This window comes from Scophthalmus maximus, chromosome 13 (genome assembly GCF_022379125.1).
Source record: "Scophthalmus maximus strain ysfricsl-2021 chromosome 13, ASM2237912v1, whole genome shotgun sequence".
Taxonomy (NCBI): Eukaryota; Metazoa; Chordata; class Actinopteri; order Pleuronectiformes; family Scophthalmidae; genus Scophthalmus; species Scophthalmus maximus.
In genome coordinates, this window is record NC_061527.1 from 13,197,894 (window position 1) to 13,216,595 (window position 18,702).

At 42.3% G+C, this 18,702-nt stretch overlaps 1 protein-coding gene across 4 annotated transcripts in view; it reads right to left on the reverse strand.

Moving 5' to 3' along the window:
* Positions 1-292: 292 nt before the first annotated feature.
* Positions 293-18,702, reverse strand: part of cep350 (centrosomal protein 350) — a 31,686-nt gene continuing 13,276 nt past the window's right edge. For 2 of the 4 annotated variants that reach the window (XM_035646666.2, XM_035646667.2), the window contains exons 16-38: positions 17,491-17,672; positions 17,134-17,297; positions 16,524-16,634; positions 16,262-16,402; positions 15,986-16,125; positions 15,657-15,764; positions 15,333-15,550; positions 14,948-15,162; positions 14,494-14,772; positions 14,232-14,381; positions 13,872-14,032; positions 11,963-12,085; positions 10,035-10,276; positions 9,650-9,849; positions 9,146-9,299; positions 8,451-8,611; positions 8,201-8,313; positions 8,054-8,115; positions 6,111-7,942; positions 5,154-5,699; positions 4,482-4,625; positions 4,046-4,168; positions 293-3,726 (exon numbers count right to left, since the gene is read on the reverse strand). In XM_035646666.2, coding sequence (XP_035502559.1) covers positions 3,559-3,726; positions 4,046-4,168; positions 4,482-4,625; positions 5,154-5,699; positions 6,111-7,942; positions 8,054-8,115; positions 8,201-8,313; positions 8,451-8,611; positions 9,146-9,299; positions 9,650-9,849; positions 10,035-10,276; positions 11,963-12,085; positions 13,872-14,032; positions 14,232-14,381; positions 14,494-14,772; positions 14,948-15,162; positions 15,333-15,550; positions 15,657-15,764; positions 15,986-16,125; positions 16,262-16,402; positions 16,524-16,634; positions 17,134-17,297; positions 17,491-17,672 — 5,737 coding nt within the window. In that variant the 3' untranslated portion in view covers positions 293-3,558. The remainder of the gene's footprint in view (positions 3,727-4,045; positions 4,169-4,481; positions 4,626-5,153; positions 5,700-6,110; positions 7,943-8,053; positions 8,116-8,200; positions 8,314-8,450; positions 8,612-9,145; positions 9,300-9,649; positions 9,850-10,034; positions 10,277-11,962; positions 12,086-13,871; positions 14,033-14,231; positions 14,382-14,493; positions 14,773-14,947; positions 15,163-15,332; positions 15,551-15,656; positions 15,765-15,985; positions 16,126-16,261; positions 16,403-16,523; positions 16,635-17,133; positions 17,298-17,490; positions 17,673-18,702) is intronic. The other 2 variants (XM_035646668.2, XM_035646669.2) reach the window with 2 other exon arrangements.

Consider the following 18,702-nt stretch of genomic DNA (forward strand, 5'->3'; position numbering starts at 1 on the left):
AGTTGTCCTTGGAGCGCATTTGTCTTTTCAAAATAAAAGCATTTTTCATTGAATAAAAAAAAGAAAAAAAAGATTTTAACTTGTACTCTGGAAAATAAGTCGTTAGTAGAGCATTAAAACCCCCCCACAAGATGTCACATTTTAATAATTCATATCATTTAATCAGTTAATCCTAACCCATGACTAGGATTAGTCATGTGGTCTATTGTAATTTATTAATTTTTGCCTTGAGTCACTGATGTAACAACACTGTGCGCCAATTACAATTACTACGACACATTAGTGGAGAATATTCCTTTAGAAACAGCGAAAGCTTTATTTACAATCTCAAGGTTCGTCTTGTTAACAAATATATACTATGTACATATTTGCAAAGTAAACAGTGTTTATTTTACAACAGTCGTTCAGGTTACAGTAACAGCAGGTCCGAGTGGAAAGACCGTATATTTACACCCATAAAAGAATTGTACAAGTCTCCAAGTGCACTAAGCGCACACTCAGAGCACATTATTATAAATAATCATACACGTTTGAAAAGAGGGAAGTCTAGCCTGACGGGGTTAATTTGATAATCAAATCTTTTTGTGCCTGCGGTGTAAATCCGGTTAACGGGATCAGACTACACCTTTTATTAAAAGGTGAAGTTGCTCCATCACCTTGTAAAGAAAAGCAACTCCACCTGACACAAAACAGCTTAAAGCTACGTGAAAAATGCATCTAACCTAGAGGACTAACAGCAGACATCCAAGTTGTTTGATACATACATATAAAAGGATGCATAAGACCAAGTACTGCATAGTTACAGAGGAGAACTTAACTTCCTCCCACTTACAATCAATCCAAAAGGACAGAGGGTTTCTAAGGTACTAACCAAGTCAGGATAACAGTTACATCTGCCTGTAGACCGAACACACAAGTCATTTACTGTAGACAAATTGGTATCAAATGTTTTTTGGTCTTTTTTCTACATCTATCATTGACAGTTTGAACACACGCCGAAGCAATTGTTAAAACACTGACGGTAGAAAAAACACAAAACATTTAGTTCTCAGTTTAAGGTCACTTAAGCTCCAAAAAGTCAGTGAGGACGATCAAGCTCTGTCACACATGCCACAACGAGTTTTTACAGTTCAGTTTGTTGGTTCAAAGCAGTGCTGACAGTGAGGCCAAAACAAAGAAAAAAAAAAAAAACCCTCAGGCACGAGTCGTACGTGCTCAGTCTCATCAGCTCAATGACTCGCTCAGGGCAGCAGGAGGGCTAAGCCGTCACGTGTCGGGAGTGTCCACAAACTCGTTCCTGTTGCAGTTTATCAATACAATAACTCAGCTGTGTCTATATGTACAGATGTGGGGAGTGAGTAAGAGTGAGCTTTATTTTTTTTTTTTGTTTTTTAGCTTTACGAACATTTCCTCAGGTACAGGAAAAAGAGAAGGTATAGAAAATGTCCAAATGTCAATTTGATACAGCAACATCGATAAGGCAGAAACTGAAGCATTGGTAAACCGGCCAGAAGGAGGAGGTTCAAGGATCAGTTAGAAATTGGTAGTTACCAGCAGTGGAAGAGACATTCAAAGAAAATAGGCCCAAAGGATGCGGAGACATCAACAGAGTGTGTTGCAACTTACTTAATTAAAAGAGGCACTTAAACTGAACACAGAGAGAGACAGCCTCTGCTGTCAGGCTTTATTGTGATGACTGGTCTGAACTTGTCAACTGCTCAAAAGCCCAAATGTTTCACATCGACCAGTGGAGTAGAGAGCCGTGATGCGTGGTTTTTTTTTGCTTTGCTTAGTTAATGTTCAACTACAGAGAGTCCAAGATAACCGACTGTGAAAGGAGACAGCTGCAGGTGTCGTCTGAGGTCATAGAAAGTAAAAGGACTATAGAGTAAGTAAGGCTCAAATCCAGCATTTCAGTACCGTTTAAAAATATCAAGTCCAGCCTACTGACAGTGTGTCCCACTTTAATACCATATGCTGAAGTGTATTTTGAGTGTGTAGTGTTCTCACAAACACATCATGAGCAGTACGAGATTCAATCCGTTATCACTGGTACGTAGAGTACGCATTAAAAAATGAACATATAGTACAGAAGTGGGACACAGTGATTGTGTTGACCAAATGGACATTTGTGGCCACGACAACATTACACAAACAGTATCAATTCATTCTTAAAACACTACAACTTTTAAATATTAAAAAACAGATTTCCCCATGTTCTTTTTTCTGGTTTCCATAGAATTATTTAAACCTCCTGCATAATGTATTGCCACATTCACATTTTTAGTTGTGCTTTTACAGTTTCATTAAATTTTCTTTACACAATGTTAAAATTATCTTCCTCTCATCTATAGGTTGACAAGATCATTTACAATTCTCAATGTTCCTTTCTGCTCCAAGTGATAATTTCACAATAAATAATATAATCAAGTAGGCAATTTTTTTCATATAATATCTGAACTCAGTGATGTTCCAACACAGTGTAGTCTGAAGTATTTTTCTGACACATTTTCACTGTTTCAGCTCTCTGCACATTCAACAATGATTATGAAGTTGAAGTGCTGCCTCTCAGCTGTAAGGGAATTCAGGAGGGGTTGGTCATCTCCTTGTCGGATGAACAGTGTTTGATTTTCTTTTTTAAATACATCGTCCCCTACATTTAAAGGCAATGCAACAGGATAATGACGTTAATCAAATCATCAAAACAAGCAAGCTGTGTGTAGGGCCACGCAGTCGAAGATCTATTACCATTTAAGGCCCGTTGTACTCGCTGAAGATCAGACGAACAGCAAAGGATCGCTGTAAACTATTTTCTTTTAAGGCGTACAGCCCCTTAAAATGGGAGATTACATATAAGAGGCTACAATTGCTACACTTTCCTTTCCACCCAATACGGATGTTAAAAAAAACAAATAAGTTAGAGCTAAAAGTCGGCAGTTCAGCTTATAGTCACTGTTAAATTTAAATTTCCTGGAGGTGAAAACAAACCACGTGTCACTTGTCAAATCACTTAAAGACCACACTGTTATTTTTTTTCTGATATTCTATTACACTTTTTTGAATCAAAATATATATATTTTTTTAGATTCAAAAAGAAATTAACTACAACCCACTTCTGTTCTAGGGGGATTTTATATTTTATTCCCCCTTTGGAACTATCAACTTAGCAGCATTAACGGACTTTAAATGCTCACAAATGGCACAAGTCCACTCTATCAAAACATCTGTTCATTCTCTGACAGACATTTACAAAAGGACCAGTCCAGAAGGTGAGAACTGAGACCAGATGGTATTAAAGTGTGAGGATTGCTCAAGAGGCATTTTGTGTGTACAATAAAGTTAGCTGAAGCAAATTCAGCAAATGAATGTCACAGAAATAAGAAGGAGTTGCTGAGCCGAGAGGTAACGCTGGGATTGAAGGCATCTGAGGGTTGCTGTTGGCACATCAGCTGGTGGAAGACTGAGCGGCGGTGGGTTGGCTGGAGCTCACTGGGGGTAGTGAGGACTAACTGGGATTGAGCTAGAGGTTGTAGTTAAAAAATCTATGAAGGAAAGCCGTCAAGAGAGGGCGTCTCTTTTGGCCCTCTTGTCGCAAATTAGCGTCAGCACGTTTGCAGTGTCCTTGAGCAACGCATCAAAGATGCTGTCTGCCAGCTGCATCTTGACAAACAACTCGTCCTCGTCATAGTTCACCCACTGGGCCTCCTCCTCGTGGAGTTCCTGCACCTGAGAGAACAAACATGGATCACTTCTATGACACTGGTACCAACATCAGTTGCTCATGCTGCAGTGAGTTAAGTGGGAAAATGTCACGAATGAGAGTTTAAATGTCAACTTTGAGTTTTATGCAAAATTCCCTATGGCAGTTTCAGTGTTTATCAATTCCTGTAACATCCTGTTGTTCTGACACAACTTGTGAAAACAATACAAGAAACACATGTTGATGATTCCAAACACCTACCACATAAAAGGGGTTCTGTCCTGGTGACCGAAAAATGTAGTCCCTTATGTGAAACTGCTACCTAAAATGATTTTGGGGACCTACCAGTATGTGATCGACTCGGTCACGTTTCTTTCTGCCGAATTTAAGCATCTTCTGCCAGTCAGTCTTCTGGCTCTGATCCTTTTTCAGACCGTACAGTTTCAGTACTTCTGCCGCGATGAACGCCTGTTCAACAATGTAGAAAAAAACAAGGTAAATCATCACACGCGTGAAAGGCATGACACTGCATTTGAAGTGAGGTGACTGTAAAGAGACCTGTAAAACTGCACGGCCAAAAATTTGCTGAAAACCAGAGTGGAACACAAAGCCAAATTGTGTGCTGCTAAATACACTTATAGTAAAGAAACAAACCACAAAAAATCTAGTAAGACATAGAACAATTAAATAAGAAGTTTGGTGTCTGGCTGTTTTGTTTCGTACTCATCAGATGTATTGTCTCTGTTGTCTGTTTGGTGGTGATTGTCCTGTTGTACTGTACCTGGATTTTGGTGATGTCTCCTGGCGTTCTCACTCTGTGGAACGACGACTTGACTCGTCGTGTTTTGACCCATTGAGGCTGATCAGCTCTGGGGTCTTCGGCATAGATCTCCTGAAGCATCTCCCACGTCAGGTCAAATACACCCTGGGGAACAACAGAGAGCAATGAGACACGAGAGCTGAAACATGTCATTTTAAATAAACTGAACCAAGGACGACTTCACTAATTACAGCTTCTAGTATTTGCATTCAAAGCAAAGTATCTGACCGACTTGGGCAGTCTGTGAGTCTGACGATTCTCAGCACAATGAGCACAGGGAGATCTCACAGTAGTTAGCCAAAGGCTACTGAAATAGCTGTGTATTCTTGAAAATGTTGGGACACTCATCTGAGAGGAATCTGCTGAATACTGGGAACTTGTCCAGCATTTAACCTCAGTAGACCCATTTAGATTAAGTGTGAGTCCAGCTGCCTTCAGCCTAAGCTACTGAAGCAGGACATTTGTGTACTGAGCACAATGGGAGAGAGGACCGAAAGTAAGCCAAGGTAGTCTTCAAGTGGTCAGACTGCAGTTTTACAATAAGCCTGCATCTAGGATGTCTGTATGGTTGATAATGTTAAATTAACTTATTTTTTAATTTTAAAAAAATGTTTTGCAAGGTCATCGTTTCACCTTTCTGTAGCTGCGGATGGAGAGGGCTTCCTGGTCCTGGCTGCTGGCTTCTTTACCCAAATACTCTTGTGAAGGTTCTGGGTTTGGCAGATGTGCAAGGGTCACTGCTCCCTCCCTCCCCAGGCCACAGCCCGCCCAGATCTCCTGAGTGGCAGCATGGACCATCTTCTCCACCTCTGCGGCCGAGTGGGGCACCACCATGGCTGGCTGCTCAGGTAGTTTGGGAGGCAGGGGAAGAGGTAGCTCAGGTCTAGGGGGAGACTTTACCTGCTGTTCTCCACCGGGTGATGAGACCAGCCCCCCCATGGGAACTCCGGCTGATGAGCCAGACCTTCCCAGGCCTCCTTCTCCAAGCCTGAGCTCTTCCTCTTCCTCTCTCTGTTTCTGTTTCAGCCTCTGCTGTTCCCTGCGGGAGCTGAGGCCAAAGTCCTCATCAAACCAGTCTTGATCGTCACCAAGCTCATTGAGCAGTTCACGACTCAGTTCCAGCTCTGCAAGTCGCTTAGCAAGCTCCTCTTGACCGCTGGCCCCCAACACTGGACTCTCCTGGAATGAAAAAAAAACAAACTGTTTCATGCTCACTTCCAAGCTTAGATTTAAACATTCAATGAATTTGAATATGTTATTGCACCGTGACTCATTATAAATCATGGTATTTACACTTTTGATCTTAAAGAGTATTCTTTCTTACTGACGTTTCAGACACGGAGGGATTTCAGCAAAGAGCAAAAGTCTGTCAATAAACAGAAATGGACTTTGGCTGAACACATCCCAAAACCGAGGGTCCTCGAGGTCAAATCAACAAGTACTGTTTGCCAGTAACTGGATTATCAAAATTCCACAGTTCAATCACAGTACTGACCAGTATTATCTCGTTTTACTTTTCTATTCATATTGAAAACCAAACCAATTAATTTCCTGTTATACCTTACTGAAGAATCAGAAATATTCACTCACTGGTCGGTTGCACAGCTCTGGAGAAGACAGCTCCTCTTTTTCTATTGGTGGGAAGAAAGGTAGACCATCTTTTTGGTCCACTGAAGAAATCCACTTTGCTTCTTCGACATTTTCACAAAACATCTCCCCATTCATCTGGTTGGCAGCTTCTATCTTTTGCTCCTTAGCCTTTTTAATTTCAGCAAACTGTTTCACAGCATCTTGCACAAAGTTTTTGAAGAGCTTGTCTGTAAACTTGTCCAGTGCATCAGTGTCCTTCTCTTTGCCCTCAACATCCCTGATATCTGTGGTAAGATCAGCGGGAGTAAACTGGTGTTGTGAGTCTACATCTTCCCTCTCGACAAGGGTTGTAATCTCTGTCTGATCCTGCTTCCGCAGGCCAATCTTGTCCATGTCCGAGATGAGGAGAGTTGTTGGTGCATAGTCGAACTCCAACATTATGTCCTGACTGTTGCCATTAGAAAGTTGATGCTTGGATTCTGAATTGAGGTGGGTCTGGTTCTTGCGAAGGGGATCGTCTGTAATCTTTTTATCCCGAGACCCAAAGTCTTCATGAGATGTTTGTTCATTTTTACCCTCAAGATTTCCTTGTTTTCGATTGTTTCCTTCCTCGTCTACTTGCCATTTATCCCCACCTTTGTCTGACAGATCATCAAAGAACGAGTCCTTGTCCTCTGTGGTGTCTGCGTAGACCTCAAACTTATCTGGGAGGTGTGTGATTTTGTCTGGAGGAGCGAAGATACCATGGCACTCGACGCACTCAAAGTACATCACTCCATCATAAGTGCCATTGTTGCTCCCCTCAGACTTATCCAACTCCACGCCAGCCCAGAAGCCATTGGCAAAGCTGGTTGGGCCTTTGAATCTCAGCGTGCCAGGCTGAACACTGCCCACAAGAACCCGTTCCCCAATGTTAAAACTTGGCATTTCATCTATAACGGGAGAAAGAGGGGTCTGCAAAGGAGAGACGGGTGGTGAGTGACTGGAGTTAATGCTCTTATAGTCAAGTTTGATGTCTTCCGTCTGCTTGAGATCAAGCAGTCTTCCGGAATGGTGGCTAGGTTCACTTGTGCCAGAATGGTGACTCAGCTCCTCAGCTATTTCCTCCTCTACCTCTTCATCTTGGCTGTCAAAGAGCGTGGCTCTGCTGGGGGAGTCCTTTTTTGACCCCTTCACTTCAGACGGGGAGATTGAGATTTGCGACTCAGGCTTGGAACTACAATGGCGCTCCCTGGGTGACGAATCCACTGATGGCTCAAAGTCATCAAGATAGCCATCTGCCAAAGGAGAAAAGGCTTCAGCACCCTTAATGGGTGCTGCCTTTTTTGAGTGAGGCAAGGAGGAGGGAGCACTGGCTGAAGAGCTGTAGCTTGGATGTGGTGAGGAGTTGAGGTCCGTTGCAGCTGAATGTGATTTAATTTTAGATTTTAAAACATCCTCTGCTTCAGATGGAGATAACCGATGTTTTTCACTCACTGAAGAGGAAACATGTTTAGTTGTAGACATGTGGGAGTCGAGTCTGTCTTCTTCTTCTAGTTTGAAGAGACGTTCAGAGTGTTGATCCTCCAACCTGCAGCTTACTTCCACCTCCAGTTCTTCCTGAATTTCAGATTTTGACAAAGTGTTTTCATCCACAGACTCCATAGTCTGTGTCTTGGTTTCCTTAGAGGAAGGTCTTAAAAGATCCAGAGTGGACTGACGGCTTCTCAGCCCTGAGGTTGGACACTCTGGGCTACCGTATACTGGAGTTGGAGTGACAGTTGGTGGGTCTTCATCAGAAAATCCTTCAGGCACCAAGGTGGATCTGCTATGATCAGCCTCAGGAGGGGCATCTAACATTAGGAGAGAAACACATTATTACTGAAACATTTATTGTCAAAATGTATCTTTAAATAAATGCTGTATGTAAGGTACAGTAGTAATAATGAGTATGAATCACTCACTGTGGTTAAATGAAGCATCAGTTTTTTTCTTGTCAGAGTCAGACACTTGGCTCTTTTCAGACCTAAGAAAGAGGCATTTTTTATGAACTGAGCACTGATCACTTTCAAATCAAATTACATTAAAAGACACAAAAACATTTTTGGTACCTGTGAGAAGGTGGTTTAATACTTGACTGCTCTGCGACAGACTTTGTATCAGTGGTTGAATCCGGTTCCTTGTTCAGTTCTGCCTGAGTTTTCTCGATGAAGTTGTCATAGGTCTGAAAATGAAAGGGATAAAAAAATGAAGATATCATAAATGTACTAATACATGGACAAATACACACACACGCAAGCAGACAAATGCATTTTCAGTATCTTAAAAAGTAGCCGCCTAAAAGCCCAAACACACATTTACCTCCAGCTGCTTCAGCAGGCTCGCCTCCTTCGCCTTCAATCGCTCCTTGTTTCTCTTCTTCTGCTCTTTTTTGAGCTGAAGGGCCGTAAACTTTCGTTTTCTTAGTTCTTCCTTCAGGGCCTTGATACGACTCTCTATGTCACTCTGGTCAGAAATGGGTTCTGAAGGCAAAATCAGATGATAAATCACAGTTAGAATGCGAACCCAGTGCCAGACCTCTGATTAGCAATGGCTAATCCAACTTTGTGCCCACTCGAACTCAGTTCCAACCCAGTTCTTTGAGGATTAGTGTACATTTTCTTTATCAAGAATGTGTAAAATGCGTTATTGTGTATGTTGCTATGGCTTGTACACAATGAACAGTAATGCAAAGATTAAAGGTTTAAAGGGAAGCCTGAAAATGAATGAAACACATTCAGTTATAATTTTATGCCAACAAAACTGTCTTAGCTTTTGCGATAACTAAGTGCAATGCAATGTGTTCTCTCCTCCCATCACACAGCTAAGCAGGTTCGGTATCAGGGAAGTGCTTGCATAATGTATTCCTGGCAGCATCACATTATGCCTGACTACACGGTGCCAGTGCTATAGCTGCACTACGTCCACTCTTTCTGGTCTTCTCTGAGAACTATCAGGAGCTACTAATCACTCCCAAAATGTATGTTCAGTGTGTGTTGAGTCATCGGGTTACTCACCAGTCTGTGTGGCCACGGGGAAGTCAGCTGGCTGAGTGCTGGCCTGGATGGCGGTCCTGGAGGAGGAGTGAAGCTGCATCTTGGTTTTGCTGCTGCGATCGGAAGGAGAGGCAGCAGGGCTGTGGCTGCCTTTGAATATAGAAGACTGGAGGGACTGAGCAGGAGCAGGAGAAGGAGGGGAAGAGAAGGTATTCTCACTTCAGTGTACAACAACAGCAACAACCCAGTAACTAACAAATGGGTAGTTATCCCTTTACATGTCCCTCAAACAATATAAAGTTTTCTGTGTGTTTTATAGTTGAGAGAAAGACTACAAATAAACCAATTGGCATTTTTACAGAATTTTTCTAAATGAAACTCACTGAAATATGTTTACAATTGGAAAATTCACTCTCTTCGGCATGTCGGATTCATATATACACTCAAAATGAACTCTGCTGCCATCAAAAGAGAGGAACTGAACACTGAAACACAGACAGGAAATATGACAACATTTATGCGCACTTGTCTGCTCGATGATGGAGAAGCTGAAGCGAAGTCTAGGGTGTAGTTTGCAGGGCTGCTCTGGGCGGAGGCCAAAGGTGTTTCAGGGACTGACACAGGATTTGCTGAGGAGGGGCTTCCTGGTTGCCGGGACCCCAATCCCTCTGTGTGTATACTTGAATCAGGTGTCGCTGAGGAACAGTCACCCTCACTCACATACTCTAAAAAAAAATTAAATATCAAGTTACTGTTATTTGTCTGTACTGATTTTGACATTTCCCAAACAATAGGATGTGATCTACATTGGATTTCCAAACACCATTCCTTGTTATATTTCTTTTGACTTTAAAAACAGCTTGTCAACAACTTGCCAAACACTTGAAAATTAAATAATCCTGTTCCTCACCTTTCTCACTGTCAGTCCTGGGCTCGGATCTTCGGTGGTGACTAGGACTACAGTCAGAGGATGCATTTTTCTGACTCTCACAATCCTTGTCCTGAGACGCCGTCCTGTCCCAGACAGCCAGGGCCTCTTTCTCCATCCTACGGACCTCGGCCTCCTCCTGGTCCAGCCGCTGTTTCCACTGCAGCAGCTCCTCGGCATGATGACGCCTCTGCATCAGCTGCTGCTCCCGCTTGGTCAGGAACCTGTGGATAAGGATGGTAAAGTTGAAGGGGGAAAAAGAATGGAGATAGAAAAAGTAGAGATTGTAGATGATGGTGAAGAGAAATGAAGAGGAAGAGAAAGACAGGAAGAAGATGGTTGATGAGGGAGGAGAAAAGGCGGCAGTGATGAGGGAGAGAATAGAAGAAGACATTCAGCATTAGGAATGGTTAAAATGGCCCCGCAGAAGAAAAAGCAGACCCAAATCACGTGGACATCCAGTTTTCACAGCAAATTCACCTCAAGCATCTGGCCAACATTCAGAAGCAAAGACACACATACACACCTGATACATGCTTCGAATAATCATCCAAATATTGAAGTGTACAAGCACCCATCAACAACAAAAAAAATAGGATGACATGTCACTCAGGCATAAAGAAGAGGAGGAAAAATGTCAGATTCATGCATCAGTCTGGAAACCAGAAGTTAATTGATTGGGTGCAGTCCCTCGCCCTGTTCTCTCTCTCTCTCGCACGCACGGACGCACGCACGCACGCACGCACGCATAGAGACATTTAAACCTGTATCTTTAACATGACCTCTTACATTTACTACACTCCCCTAACCAATAAGGATAATGACTAAACTAAAGCGTTCTGTTATCATGCACAGGCAAAATAATTTGTAATTCTAACATTTACCTCTGACTGGGTCACTTATACATACATATATCTGCAGATGCCCATCAAAACAAAGTGCAGTCAGGTATAGCTGCTGTGTAATGGGGTCTCCCACAGCTATGGGTGCCATTATAGTGCAGTATTATTTAGCCTTAATCTAATTTAGAGGCCTTTTTCCTGACCTAATGTAAACTGATGACAAGCCAGTTACTGAGGAACCAGACTGGAGGGGGGTCTTTGAGTGCATTCCCAAACTGTATTAAAGCCAATGGCCATCTGTACTTATTATCCCATCCTATGCAACAACTACCTAATAAAGAGGGCTAGTTAAGATTTACTGGGCTCATTAAAGAGATAGACCACTTTATCTCTGGTCTGTTCTAAGCACAAGTCTGTTACTTTCAAGTCATAGTGTGGTTCAATCTGAAAACGTTTTATATCAATAACTGGTCTGAGGCAGACCAGCCAGCAGCCACAAGAGGGGAGAGGGTGGATACATTGAAGCTTATTCATCATTCATTCCAAGAGGCAAGAAAATAAAGAGGTAAGAGTCGTAAATTTAACACCACAGAAATGAGTGAAATCCCAGCTCTGGGCCTGAGATTTCCATCTGACAAGGAAGGCTCCTACTGAATAAAAATAACCTTTGACCTTCTTTCTTATCTCAGTTTCTAACCATTTAAAACTGAATCAGTGATTTAACTCACTGGTAAGACAAATATTGCAAACTCGCATTAAAAATTGTTTGAATTCAAAGTGAAGATGTCAAAAGGTTAGATTTGTTTTCTGTAAAGCAGCTTTCCTTGGGCACTTAACAAGCTTTGAGTGAAATTCCTCGACCCACAAAATTCTATCCTGCAAGTTTTTAAAACCTCACAGAAAAAACCCCAAACCACAACACCTCGAATCACTCGTCATTCACCATCCCACCCACACAGGGTCCCCGTGCTGGTGGATGAACACAAGCATGTTCCATGGGGTGGGAGGTGAGGCAGGGCAGAGCTAGGTGGAGGTGCTGGGGAAGAGGTAGAGATCACTGTACAGTACCTGACCAACTGGTTGTAGATAAAGAGCTGGAATTTAGGGTGAAGGTTGGGAAGACAGACACTGAGGGAGGCCCAGTGGTGGGCAGTGAAGACAGAGAAGAAGTAGTGGACAGGAGAGCAGTGTCTACAACATACAAGCACGCAACAGACAAAGTCAAAAGAGTCGCACGAACATGGGTGTGGACATGTACAACACACACACACACACACACACACACACACACACACACACACACACACACACACACACACACACACACACACACACACACACACACACACACACACACACACACACACACACACACACACACACACACACACACACACACACACACACACACACACACGCACGCACGCACGCACGCACGCACGCACGCACACACACACACACACACACACACACACACACAATGTAAGGAGGAGGGGGACATTAAAAACACAAGAGATAGAAAGGGAAAAGACATGTAGAGAGAAGGGAGAAAGAAGAGCAATATGAGCAAATATGGTTTTAAGTGACTGGTATGGGGTGGGGGATCACTGCTGCAACTGCATATGGACGACTTAAACAATAGGCAAACTAGTAAATGTCAAACAGATTAAAGTGTATGAACAGTTACAGCCTCGTTGAAGTGATTTCAACTTTGTTAGTGTTACGTACTGTTGAACATATGGTTTGCTTCAGCTATGATCAACAATACAAGAGTGCTGATAGAGAATGACAGAGGGAAGGGAACAGACACCCAATACTTTTTTTTAAGGATCATGGCAAAGCAAGGAAGCTAATAAATACGTAATCAGACACAAATTTCTATGTCTAATTTTTAGATAATTCATAAATAATTACATCTTGACCTAAGACAAAGATCTTCCATGGATTGATGATGGTTTGTGATTTTTAGCCAACTCATAAATCCTAAACCCCAGAGCAATTGACCTACATTTTGGAGCTATGCGGTCATGAGAGGCTCTAAAATCAGCTGACCAAAACTGGTGGCTAAGTCTAAAACCTCGAAGACCTTCGGGAACTTTAGTAACTGGTCAACACAAGAGAAACGGATGTCATAAAAGTATTGGCGTGCACAACTTGTATCTGGAAAATAATCATGCCTCTGATATTCTAAGTTTCAATGGTAAGATTACATAGTGTTTAATTTTATCTGAAGTCCATGCTCTTAAACATTTGTTAAAGATTGCATCAGACAAATCTTATTATAAAAAACACCTTTCATGAACTGTTAAAGCTTTAAATGTTAGAGGGGAGTATTGTAGAAGAGTGTGGATGCTAGTTTAGTCTAGAGGGAGAATAACATGGAGCATGCTTATCTTCACATCCACCGCACTTAAGACAGCAAGCAAAGATGGCATGCACTGATAGTACTGTAAGTTTCAATTAGGTTAGTTGCTAGTTAGGGTAAAGACCCTTACTGAAGAACTCTTCAAAGTCGAACTTTTCTAAACATCTTACTCATGAAAGAACGAATTCAAAAGATCCACTGTCGCAACCAGCACAGTGCAGCACTTAATGCAGAGCATTTCAGCTATAAAATATATCTAAACTCCTTTATAAAATTGAATTAATTCTTGTATATCTGAATGGTATTCGCCAAGTGTGCACTGTGCATCAGAGTTATGCAAGAAAATGATTAAGAACACTTCAAATTCAGTTTCAGCACACATTCTACATTCAAAGATGATTAGCCCTAGGTTGTGGTAAGATGAACAAAAAAAGTGGAAAAATCCTAATGTTTTATAAAACAAAAATAAGGAAAGAACAAAGAAAACACAAGGGGGGTGACTGGCAGCAGGACAAACCTACTGTAAGTGCTACGAAAGACAGATGAGGAGCATGACTTGCATGCTGGTCAATAACCAAATGAATATATGAAAAATTAAATGAAAGTCTTTACTTCTCATCCATTTGAGTGCGCATTTTCTTCAGCTTCTGCATGATGCTACTGGTCTCACTTCCAGAGATAGAAAGCGGGGGGGAAGGACTGCGGTTATTGCCGGTATGCCTCGTGTTGGGGGAAGCCGGCTCTGACACTGGTGTTTCTGACACAGGAGTCTCCTGGAGGATGGAGAAATGGTCAGACACAAATGAGCCAATGATTAGTAAAGGCAATCAAGAGAAGCCTAAAGAAGAATGTAGCAGCGTGGTCTTCAGATAAATATGTTTTCTTACTTAACTTAAACAAGATTTTGTTTTTGGATCACAGACAACATTGGACTGAAACCTCTTCTGTAAAGTCTGTGAAAGCAATACTTACCGGTGGTGCTTCACCCCCAGCACACTTTAGACGTTCCTTCAGTCTGAGTGTAGAGTTTCTCATCCGCTCAATCTCCTCCTGCTGCTTCAGCAACAGCTGTCGTTCCTTCCTGGCTGCTTTGTTGGCCTCCTGAAGTCGCTTGATCTCGGCCTTGGAACATGGAGTAAAGGGGGAGAGATGGTTGGTTATTTAGTGACTGTTAAGATCAAAACGCCGAAACTTAACAGTCACTGAGTGTCATTATGTTTCTTCCCCCAAATACCTGCTCCTGTTGGAGTTTCATCAGAAGGCCCCTCTGCTTCTTCCTGATTGGTGGCATTTTGTCATCCTCTCCCTTGTCCCTCAGCGTCTTTTTCTGGTGCTCTAGCCAGGCCAGCTCCGTCTTCGTCTTCTCTTTGAGAGCCTTCTGGCGAAGACGCAACAGCGAGCTCTGATGCTGCAGTCTTACTTCCTCGTCCTTCATGTACTGACGCACCATGTCCATGGTGAACTGAGAAAAGCTGTCCTGTCCACCAGAGAAGGCCATGTTTGCCTCTTGAGACTGCAGGAGAACATAAGGTGGAAAGGTTAAGATCTGCTGCAACAGATAAGTTAAAAGGACTGCATATTAAAAGGGAGTGAGTTGGAAAACATGTAGGGTAAAAAAAGGGAAGAAATATCACATTTGAGGGGAAATGATACTGTCAGTGATGTGTCTGACTACACTGCCTTTTCACCTTCAAGATATTGTGTGCCCCTGAAACCAATGTTGCGTTGTGAATGGCGCCATCATCCTCTGATTCCTCATGGTGGCGTGACTTTTTCTCCATAGTTCCACGACGGTGCGCCTCAGACGGCAGCAGAGAGCGGAACGATCGCTCTTCTATGTCGTCCTCTGTCATGGACTCATCAAACTTGAGAGAGTATTCTGTTGCCACTGACATACTGTCTCCTGGGTGGTGGGGTCAGAAATAGCAAAGGCTGAGTGAACACTGCAAGTTTTCAACTACACAAACTGTCTAGGCAGCGAAATATTAAGTAAATACAGTAGTGTGCACGTGTTAAAAAAAAAGAAACACATATCAGCTTTTTAAACTTGTGGTCATGCTTGTCATTCTGCACCTTTCTCATCCACCATGGAGGGGATGCTGTCACTGCAGAGGGAGTCATTTGCTGCTGTATGAACTTCCTCCTCTATGGAGCTGCTGCCTGCCTCCCTCTCCGTCCTCTCCTCAGCTCCCCCCTTCCTCCATTTTCCATCTCCCGCTTCTTTCTTTGTTCGTTCTCTGTGGTCAGAGGAGATGTACGATGGGCTATTGTGGCTGCTTGAGTTTGCTCCACTGAGGAAATAAGAAAGAGACAGATTAAGTGTCTCTTTTGGTTTCTCTTCTCCAAACACAAATGCAAACAGTGAAACTAGTGCTACATGAAAGACCCGACTGGTACCTAAGGTTGGGTCTTCTGAAGGATAACGAGTCAGATTGACTGAGGCTGTTCAGAGAAGACAGAATTTGGTCTGGCTTGGTCCTACTACTTGACATCTCACTCTGGAAGCTGTAAGAGACACACACTTGACACATTTAAAACAAATACTAACTTTGGCTCTCAGTTATAAACATTTAAAACACTTAAGAGTGATGGCAATGTCTTTTTGACGGTTCCTCAGTATTATCTCTGAGTTTGATGGTCATAACATAATCCTGCAACAAGCCTAAATATGTTTACAGCCATTAACAAGGAAAAACAATATGTACTGCTCAAAAATATGGCTTTACCTATTAGAGTCAGCTTTATCCGGTTGCTGCTTTGCATTGGAGGTCTCCTGCTCTTCCAGCTGGTCCAACATGGAGGTATTGATGGCAGCAGGAGCGACAACTAAAGCTCCTGCAATCTGCGACCGTGCCAATTCTGTCATCTGACAGACGGGAATATAGAGAACAAATAATCATATCTATTATTTCCTTGCTGTAACTCAAAAATCCATGAGCTTTTGTTACAAAATGAAGACACTGCCTGTTTTCCAGGCAGAGGGGAAGGCAGTGATTGCTAACCTCCTTGATGTGTTGGGCAGCGTCAGCTGTGTACCGCGCTGCCTCAGCCTGTTGACTCATCATCTTAGTAGTTGCCTCTTGGAGGCCGCCCAAGGTCTCTTTTTGAGTCGCTGCCAAATTTTCCTGCAGTTCTATGTGAGCCTAGATGAAACCATGCACACACATATCATACACAAAGAAAAATAAAAGTTCTCCTAGCTTGTACTTCAAAAAGGTGAGGAAACCAACACCAAATGGGTCATCTAAAAATACACGTTTATACCCTGGCCACTCTCTGGCGGTTTTCCTCCAGCTGTAGCTTTGTCTCCAGGGCTTCTCTTTCAGCCTTGATCTTCAGTTCATAGAGGTCACGCTCATGGCGCTGCTGCTTGGCCTGCAGTGTCAAAAGTTCATACAGCAGCTCAGTAAGTACATCAATACAGAATCATTACAGTGAGGCAGTAAGTCTATAAAATGTATAGAGGGAAAAAAAAAAAAATTATATCGAGTCTCTAAAAAGAAAAATTACTGAAGTAAAGTTACATGAGGTTCATTATATGAAAGACAGACGTCCAAAAGTTCATTACAGCCTTGATAGTTTAACATTATGCAACAAAGTCTACATGGTTTATATTTTGTCTCATCACTTACTATATACAGTAACATTTACAACTGTGAGCATCTTATGCTGTAACTTATAACAACTATACACCTACTATCAAATCATTTCTCTGTGGCATCAATTAGAAAGAGAATTCTCGAAGATAGGTTAAATTCAATTTTAACTGCATAACAATAATACAGACACAGCTAAATACACAGCTGAGCATTTGATTTGTCCAGTTTAAGTTATTACTACTACTACTAAAACTACTCATTATATCCACTGTTACCTTGAGCATTTGTGCCAAGGACGCACTCTCCTGTTGAGCCGTGGACACGCCCACCAGCCTCTCCATGTCGCCCAGTTGTCGGACTGACTCTTCAACGGACTCTAGGTACTGGAGTTCTGCTGCCATACGCTGCTGCAGAACAGCAGGTGAATATTGTAGTTCTCCTGGGAGACAGGGAAGGGTGCAAAAGGTGAGAGGCATTAATAAACAGATTTGTTGTTGGAGAGAAGCCCTTTGAGAGCAATGTAATACACAAGTAGACCTAATGCATACCAAAAGAAACAGGTAAGGATGTGTATGTGCAACCAACCTTTTCTTTCACATCGCTATTGTTATATTGATATTGGTTTTATTTACCTGTGGTCCTGGTCTCAACTCTACCACTGGAAGCTGTGGTGCCTACATTCATGTTATCTGAGCCACCTCTTACAGGCTCACTGGACGAGTCTGCTCCTGGAGGAGGCCCATGGTCTGGAGAGCCGAGAGGAGAAGCATGTTTGGGCTTGACCACTGAGAACTTCTTTCCATCCAGGGCCAAACTAGAAAATAAAAAGTAATGAAATGTTACCTATCCATGTGATTTTAAGTTTGAATCAAAGGAGCACTTCTCTTGAGTGGGTGTGGTTTTATTTTTCAGGTGGATGGGTCATATCACTGGTTAATGGGGGGGTCTACAAATATCTGTGGGGAATTGATTACAAATCAAGATATGTTTGAAAAAGATATGTCAGACACAAAGTGCTGCTATGTGAAAAGGCGATATTGAATACGTGGAAAATAGGAGATGGGGCCTGATGTAACCTACATGATATCCATTTAAAAAAAGTTCTAAAATTGTTTTTCAAACCACAGAAAGCTCAGCAGTATTTGACTGCTTTGAACTGGGGGGGTTGTCCAAATGATAAAGAGAGTGGGAGCTCTGCAAACCCTCAGATTGCCTGAGGTAGCATAACCCTGCTGTGAGAGGCCCAGACTATGAATGGATATATTGTGCTGCTCAGAGATGATTGGGGGCCAAGACGATGTCAGAGAGATCAGGATACACTCTACTTCCCCATTAAGGATAGAAGACAGTGGCACCATTCTTATCCAATGATAACAATCACACTCAAATGCTTATAAAAATAGTATTAAAAGTACATATTTTCCATGATCTCAATGCTAAAACAGAAACATTTTAATACAATCTGCCAAAAACCTGCAGAATTCACCGACACCTATTGTAACACATCTAAAGAAATATTTTAGGTTTTATTTTGTGAAGTCAATTTAAGTCACTATCACAGTAAAACAACAACATGCTATGTAAACAGTGCCATCGATGCAGTCCCATCTGAATGTCTAGGACATACAGACTGCACAGAATGGCAGGAATCTGCCACCTTGGCTTCAGAGTAGCATTAGAGGGCTCAAATGTTACAACTGTGGACTGAGATTAAAAGAAAAAAAAACTCTCTCCTTTCCTATGGCAGCAGGCCCAAGCTGCGGTGAAGCTGGCTGACCCGACCAACCACCCTGCTGGCCCCCAAAACAAAATAACCACTGTTTTCTGTCTTGGGTTATATTGCA